Source organism: Vigna unguiculata, chromosome 10, assembly GCF_037176805.1.
Source record: "Vigna unguiculata cultivar grain cowpea cultivar isolate G323 ecotype 2 chromosome 10, ASM3717680v1, whole genome shotgun sequence".
NCBI classification, from domain to species: Eukaryota; Viridiplantae; Streptophyta; class Magnoliopsida; order Fabales; family Fabaceae; genus Vigna; species Vigna unguiculata.
In genome coordinates, this window is record NC_140801.1 from 20,503,544 (window position 1) to 20,512,226 (window position 8,683).

The 8,683-nt window shown below is 37.8% G+C and overlaps 1 protein-coding gene across 1 annotated transcript; it reads right to left on the reverse strand.

The window, feature by feature from the left end:
- Positions 1-1,838: 1,838 nt before the first annotated feature.
- LOC146882320 (uncharacterized) lies at positions 1,839-8,088 on the reverse strand. The gene is made up of 3 exons (XM_085667351.1): positions 7,854-8,088; positions 4,421-4,575; positions 1,839-2,402 (listed from the first exon to the last, which is right to left on the reverse strand). Exons 1-3 carry the CDS (start codon positions 8,086-8,088, stop codon positions 1,839-1,841), a joined length of 954 nt encoding a protein of 317 aa, XP_085523477.1.
- Between the last annotated feature and the right edge of the window lie 595 nt (positions 8,089-8,683).

Genomic DNA, 8,683 nt, shown 5'->3' on the forward strand with positions numbered 1-8,683 from the left:
ATGTTAGTTTAAGGTTAAGCTAATCTTGGGTCAACAAGTCAACCCTTAAGTTAAGGTTAACAAGTCAACTCAAAATAGTCAACCACACCAATTTCAAGAAATTGAAACTAAAGAAATGCAAAATAAAGATAGAGAGGATAATGCCTTCATTTTTGTCATGCTCCTAGTGATCCTTCTAGAGTTGGCCTCCTTAGAACTTGATGAGGTGGTCACATCTTCATCAATTCCCCCTCCTAGCAAAACCCTTAACCCGCCGAACGCTGATATGTCCAAACATTACATATGCCACCGCAATAATGACCACACCATGGATGAATGTAAAGCAGTGCAAGATAAGATAGAAGATTTGATATGTTTTGACCACCTGAAGCGATTCGTTAGAAGCGACGAAGAAGGAAGCTCGCAGTTATGGTATAGTCGGGAAACGAATCGCACAAACCACCAGCCTGGCAACAGGATTAGAGATTAGTAGAGATAGGATCCCGCCTCATTTTGATAAGTCAAATAATGTTGCCAAGTATGCAAAGCTCTAACAAGGGCATATAACTCTTTGTCAAAAGTGGAATAGTTTCCCACCGCCCCTTTCAACCGTTCACTGAAATAGGCTATATGATGCCCTTCCTGCAAGAGAACACCGCATATGCCCACATTTGAAGCATCACACTCTATCTTAAAGGATTTGTCAAAATTTGGTAAAGCTAAGATAGGTGCATGTGTGAGTTTGTATTTGAGACTATCAAAAGCATCTTGTTGTTCCTTTCCCCACTTAAACCCCACATCTTTCTTAACATGTTCATTTAGTGGAGATGCTATGGTGCTAAAATCCTTGACAAACGTCCTATAGATATTAGCCAAGCCATGAAAACTACGTACCTCACTTGCATTCTTAGGGATGGGTCAGTCCCTAATGGCTTTGATTTTTTCTTCATCAACTTTTACCCCTTTTGAGCTAACTACAAACCATAGGAAAACAATTTCATGAGTACAAAAAATGCATTTGTACTTATTGGCATATAGTTTTTCCTGCCTCAATACTTCTAGAACTTTCTTTACGTGGCGCATGTGTGAATCAAGTGTTTTGCTATATATCAAAATATCATCAAAATATACAACCAAAAATTTACCAATGAAATTCCTCAATACATGGTTCATTAACCGCATAAAGGTGCTAGGTGCATTGGTTAACCCAAAAGGCATAACCATTCATTCATACAAGAAAAATTTAGTTTTAAAAGAATTTTTCCATTCATCTCCAACTCTTATCCTTATTTGATGATAACCACTTTTTAAATCTATTTTGGATAAATAACAAGCACCGTGCATTTCATCAAGCAAGTCTAGGGATAGGATGGTGATACCTTATAGTGATATTGTTGATGGCTCTACATTCACTACACATCCTCCACGATCCATCTTTCTTAGGTACCAGAATTACTGCATAGCACAAGGACTCAAACTTTCCCGAATCCATCCTTTTTCCAAAAGTTTCTCCATTTGTTTCTGTATCTCTTTGATTTCTTCTGGATTACTCATATAGGTTGGCCTATTAGGAAGGGATGCACCCGGAATGAGATCTATATTATGCTCAATACCCTTTTGAGGAGGTAAACCATGAGGGATGTCTTGAGGAAAGACATCATGATATTCTTTGAGAAGTTGTTCCATACCTAAAGACAAATAAGCTTGTTAGGCATAAGCAAATATAAGGGTTGTTTTGAAATCAACACTCTGTTGAGCTCTTTTTCTCTCAAGAAAAGACTTTTATCACTCTTTACTTTTTTTACTTTCCTTTTTTTGTATCTTTCTGGAATTTTCTCTCTTCCTTCTTTTCGCTTTTGCTATCTTTTCACTCGCATCTTAAGCTGATCCTCACAAACCTCTATAGGAGATAAAGGTGTTAGGGACACCTTTTTGCCCTTAAACAGGAAAGAATACTTATTGGCTAGACCATTACGGGTTACCTTTCTATCACATTGCCAAGGCCTCCCCAACAGTAAGTGACTCGCCTCCATAGGTACCACATCACATACTACCTCATCAACATATTTACCGATAGAAAAAGCAATGTTCGCTTGCTTATCTACCACCAATTCTCCATCCTCACTCAACCATTGCAAAGCATAAGGACTAGGGTGTATAGATGTCACCAAACCAAGCTTCTCCACGAGCCGTTTACTTGCTACATTTGTACAACTACCTCCATCAATGATGAGGGAACACACATTTCCCATAACCATACATCGAGAATGAAAAATATTTCTTCTCTGGGTCTCATCTTCCTCCTTGTTCATACTACCTAACAATTGCCTAAGCATCAAAAGATCTCCCTCCAAATGGGGGACTTCACACTCCTTTTCCTCCTCATCACTATTAGATGATTTAGATGATTCACCCGTGGAATGCTCACTAATGTACTCACCATTCGCCAACAACATCATAGTTCTTCTGTTGGGACATTCAGCTGCGATATGTCCTCTACCCAAACTGATGAAGGATTATCTTGTCTTTTTTTTTAAGATTATTGAATATGGTGTGACTTGATTAAGAAAGCTAAGTGAAATCCCCACTGGACATTAAGATAGCAAGCTATCTAGATGTGAAGGTTCCTTTCACAAAGCTCAAGAGAAGAAGATGATGGATTGATTCAAAACAAAAAGGAAATGGAAAGCAAATAAACCATAGAAAACAAAGAACAATTAAAGGAAGAAGAAAACATAAAATGGAAAGGAAAGAAATGGTAAAAATGTGAGAAGCACGCCACTACAAGGCTAGGCTAGAAGCCATGGCAACCTTGAAGATGAGTGGATGTGTGCCGCCACTTGCTATGCAAGATAAGGCTTAAAAGTTTCGCTCCCAAGGGAGGAAACTCTCACAAATGGTTGAGACACAAGAGTGTTTTTACTTCAAAATGTTCAACCCTTTTACATGTCTAGGAGCACCCCTTATATAGAAGAGTTTAGGGGCCTCTAAGCAAATAAAAGATACCTAAGGATGTCTCTACAAAAACCTAACCCTAGCTTCTAGAAACTAGGTCAAATAAGGTTACAAAAAATGAGAGACAAAAGAGCTAACTATGGTGTGTGCAAGGCTAATTTCGTTCTAGGACAAAAGGAGACCAAGAATGTGTCTCATATGTCTCTAGAAAGTGGCCATAGTGTGCTAAAAACAAAGGAGACCAAAGGTACATAGGTACACTTGCTTTATGCCTTTTTCTTTATGCTTTATGCCTTTGCTTTACTCTCTCCTCCACATCATTTATGCTCCCCAATCACCATGTGTCACCTAGCATTCCTTTCTTACTCCTAATTAACCTACAAAGCAAATAAACATAGATTAGCATGTTGGCTTAAGTCAAGTCAACTATAGTCAACAAGTCAAACCTAGTCAAAGGTCAACAAGTCAACTAAAGTTGATTCAACTAAGTCAACTTAGGGAATCAAAAATAACAAGCATAAATGAAAGGGATGAAGGATTAGTGAACTTCCTTTCTAAACATGCTTAGTCTTCTTAAGCATGTGCCTCCATCCTTGGTTGAGGTCAATCCTTCATCATCCTCCCCTTCTTGGAGAGAATTTGACCACAAATTCTTTAAGCCTTTGTGGATGGAACTTGACTTGATTTGGGGGAGGATTTGCGCCTCCCTTTTATGAGCTTTTGTTCCATCCTTTCTAAGGGTATTACCCCTAGCTTTGGTTAGGCCATCTTTATTTTCTAGACTACTCTTCCTCTCTTGCTTATGCTTTGGGCCTTCCTTTTTGGCTTGGGAAGAGAAGGAAGAGTGATGCACATCTTGCTTTGGAAGAATTTTTTTGTAGGCAAGTAACACCTTGGTGAAAGCTTGCCCCTTTTCTTTTTCTTCTTTATCTTTTCTTATTTTATTTCTATCCTTATTAACTTCTTGAGGTGATAGAGGTTGTAAAGTTGTCTTTTTCCCATTTTTGAAGAAAATGTATTGGTTGGTATAGCCATCATGTAAAGTTTGTTTATCAAATTGCCATGGCCTACCTAGTAAGATATGTGTGACTTCCATGGGAACAACATCACATAACACCTCATCTTTATAGCTTCCTATAGAGAAGTTAATTAGGACTTGTTTATTGACATCTATTTCTCCCTCTTTACTTATCCAAGAAAGCTTGTAGGGCTTAGCATGAGGAATGGTCTCTAAGCTAAGCTTTTCCACCAACCTTGTGCTAGCTACATTGGTACTACTTCCTCCATCAATAATTAGAGAGCAAACCCATTTGTTAATTTTGCATCTAGATTGAAAAATGTTTTCTCTTTGAGTTGGCTCAAGCTCACTTTGATCTTGACCTATCATGCGCCTTAATAACATAGGGTCTTTCTCAAAAATTTTAGTTTTACTAGAGGAAGAAGATTCTTTTGAAAGAGAATGGGGAGATGAGTGTTCACTTTCAACATTATTACTCTTCTTTAAGATCATGGTCCTTTTGGTTGGGCAATTTAAAGCAATGTGATTATAACCCAAACATTTAAAACATTTAATGGAACTTGATCTTTGAGAAGTGGAATGGTGAATGTGATCACTTGGTGACTTACTTTTACTTGGTGGTTCTTGATGAGAGTTAGAAGGGAACTTATCATGTTTCATTTTATCATTTCCCTTCCATGAGTGACTAAAGTAGTGGTTGGGTGAGTAACTCTTCCTTGCCCTTCTTTTTCTTTTCAATTGAATTTCAATCCCAAGGGCAAGTGTGAAAACATTTTCAAGAGTGGAGTACTCATACAACTCTACTTGGTCTTGTATGTCTCTCCTAAGACCACTCACAAATCTTTTTATTTTTTCTTTGTTAGTTTCTTTTATTTCAACCCTATGCATTTGAGACTCTAATTCTTTAAAGTACTCACTCACACTCATAGAACCTTGGTGAAGCATTTGGAGCTTCAAAAGAAGTTCCTTCCTATAGGAGGGAGGAACAAATCTAGCGCGCATAAGAGTTTTAATGTCCATCCAAGAAGCCGCGGGTGGCCCTTGGTCATAATTCTTACAAACTTTATGCCACCAAGTATTGGCATACTCCAAAAATCCTAAAACTACTAGATCAACTTGTGTTTGATCCTTTACATGATTTTCATTGAAAATTTGATCAACTTTAGCTTCCCAATCAAGGAAGACTTTGGGATCACTTCCTCCATAGAACTTAGGAATCTTTGGAGTTTGCTTCTCTTGTGATGGGTTGCGCCTAGAATGCCCTCTTTTCCTAGCCTCTCTTTCTTGCTCTTTAGCTTCAAGCCTTTGAATGTGCTCTTGGATTCTTAGGTCACTTTGCTCCTTGTCTTTTCTTAATTGTTCAAAGGCCTCTTTCCTAGACAACTCCAAATCCCGAAGCAATCTCATCAATGTATTGTTTTTGTTTGGTGTAGGTGCATTTGATGAACTTGCCATGATTCCTACAACAAAAACACTCAAATCCGAGATAAAATAAATGGATTAGAGGTTAGACAACATGAAAACCGAGACCAAATCCAACCCAAATTGTAACCCAAGTGTTTAGATCACTCTCCCAAAGTAACAAGGCAAGGCTAGCACTCAAAATCCACCAAAGGAGTGAAGCAAACACTTTTAAAAACTTGTTCAAAACCTTTCAAATGCAAGACAAGTGATTCGGCCACAACATCCCAAGAGTTTCAAGAAAAGAAAACTACTAAGACACAACAAAGAACACCTAGTGACAAGCAAGAAAAGCACAAAAACAAGAAAGTTTAACTTCTAAGGAAATTTTGTTTTAAAGACAAAACTTGAATAAGACTAAAGCAATGAAAAACACTTTTAAAGACTCTATGGAAAGTATTTGAACAAGCCAAGATTATACCTCAAATTATGCATACACCAAGAAAGATCATAACCAAGTTAAAACATGGAACTAATTTGCCAATATCACCCAAAATCCAAGTATAAAATTTGGTAGCATAACACCTAGTAAAAATGGCCAAATGGATTCACCAAGCATTGTAAAAGCTCTCGGCCAAACTGTTTTTGGTCTTGAAAACACTTTTTCTTTTCAAAACTAGGTACTTAAAATGATGAGAAGGATGTTTTAGGGTGTCTTGAACACTTAGTTCCTTAAAATTAGGTCAAAATCAATTTCAAGGAGCATACAACAACACAAGGCATAGATCTCAAGCACTAGTTCAAAAACTTAGAAACAAAAACAAGAAAACTCAAAGAAGCATATGACAAGAGACTCAAGCAAAAGTTAGACACATTTAAAGACTCAACATGACATACACAAAGACACAAACATGTAGCTATCATGCATTTAAACTCATGGATTTGAGGCTCAAAGACTAAGCATCCAAAGACATGTTATCCAACCACATTTAGGAGCTTAAAGAGGTGCAAAACCGAAGCCAAAATTGCCACAACATAACCTGAAAACGTTGTTTTTCGTATTCTCGGCAGCTCTGACCTTTGCTCACTCATTTGATCATAACTCTCTCCACAGAACTCCAAATGCGTTGGTTCTTTTTTTGCTGGAAACTAGACACAAAGAGCTTTCTTTTGACACCAAGAACGTAACTTTTGGACAACTGAGATGGTGCAGTTTATTGTTTTAAAATCGTCACGTTTTCTGCCAGCACTGTTTTTGTGTGTAATGGAAGTGGATTTGAACCATACCAAGATAGCTACAACAAGACAAGGTTAGCACATGAAAACACCATATTCAAGATAACCTAGGCTCTAGATACCAAATGATGAAGGATTATCTTGTCTTTTTTTTTTAAGATTATTGAATATGGTGTGACTTGATTAAGAAAGCTAAGTGAAATCCCCACTGGACATTAAGATAGCAAGCTATCTAGATGTGAAGGTTCCTTTCACAAAGCTCAAGAGAAGAAGATGATGGATTGATTCAAAACAAAAAGGAAATGGAAAGCAAATAAACCATAGAAAACAAAGAACAATTAAAGGAAGAAGAAAACATAAAATGGAAAGGAAAGAAATGGTAAAAATGTGAGAAGCACGCCACTACAAGGCTAGGCTAGAAGCCATGGCAACCTTGAAGATGAGTGGATGTGTGCCGCCACTTGCTATGCAAGATAAGGCTTAAAAGTTTCACTCCCAAGGGAGGAAACTCTCACAAATGGTTGAGACACAAGAGTGTTTTTACTTCAAAATGTTCAACCCTTTTACATGTCTAGGAGCACCCCTTATATAGAAGAGTTTAGGGGCCTCTAAGCAAATAAAAGATACCTAAGGATGTCTCTACAAAAACCTAACCCTAGCTTCTAGAAACTAGGTCAAATAAGGTTACAAAAAATGAGAGACAAAAGAGCTAACTATGGTGTGTGCAAGGCTAATTTCGTTCTAGGACAAAAGGAGACCAAGAATGTGTCTCATATGTCTCTAGAAAGTGGCCATAGTGTGCTAAAAACAAAGGAGACCAAAGGTACATAGGTACACTTGCTTTATGCCTTTTTCTTTATGCTTTATGCCTTTGCTTTACTCTCTCCTCCACATCATTTATGCTCCCTAATCACCATGTGCCACCTAGCATTGCTTTCTTACTCCTAATTAACCTACAAAGCAAATAAACATAGATTAGCATGTTGGCTTAAGTCAAGTCAACTATAGTCAACAAGTCAAACCTAGTCAAAGGTCAACAAGTCAACTAAAGTTGATTCAACTAAGTCAACTTAGGGAATCAAAAATAACAAGCATAAATGAAAGGGATGAAGGATTAGTGAACTTCCTTTCTAAACATGCTTAGTCTTCTTAAGCATGTGCCTCCATCCTTGGTTGAGGTCAATCCTTCATCACAAACATTTAAAAGATTTTATTGCACTAGAACGTGAAGAATCATCATTTTTAGCTTGAGAAGTTACTTTACCATTTGAGGACTCCTTTTCCTTAGATTTAGGAATGGTAGAAGTAGCCCCCTCCTTCTTATATTTCTCCTTATCTCTCAATGACCATGAGGTGGATGACTTCCTATAGGCGCTTCTTCTCTTGAGCTGTTGTTCCACTCTGGTGGTTTGGTGAATAAGATCCTCCAAGGTCTCATAATGGTGCATTTCCACCACATCTTGAATCTTCCTATTTAATCCATTCAAGAATCCAGCCATTGTAGCCATATGTGTTTCTTCCACTTCAGCTTTCATCAAGGTGACCTCCATCTCTTGAACATACTCTTCAACACTTTTATTTCCTTGTGTAAGTCTTTGTAATTTGTTGAAGATCTCTTTTTTATAATAAGGAGGCACAAATCTTTCCTTCATAGCTACCTTTAATTGCTCCCATGTAGAAATTGGCAACCGCCTTCTTCTAGCTATGTCCACGATGATTTGATTCCACCAATTCATAGCATAGCCTTCAAACTCCAAGGAAGCCATAAGCACCTTATCATCATCTTCATAATCATAAGAGTTGAAGATTTGGTCAAGCTTCATTTCCCATGCCAAATAGGCTTCCGGGTCATTAGCTCCATTAAATTTAGGAATTATAATCTTCCTCCACATCTTATCTCTTCGAGGTGTGTGGTTCTCGAACTCCTCTCGTCTTTGGCCTTGCCTTGGCTTAAAACCATGCTCCTCCTCATCATTGTCCCTCCTAAGCATGTGGTTCCCAAATACCTCTCGTCTTTGGCCTCTCTGTGGCCTAACAACATGTTCTGCTTCATCATTATGAGAAGAATGGTCTGAATCATGATGTCTCCTTCTT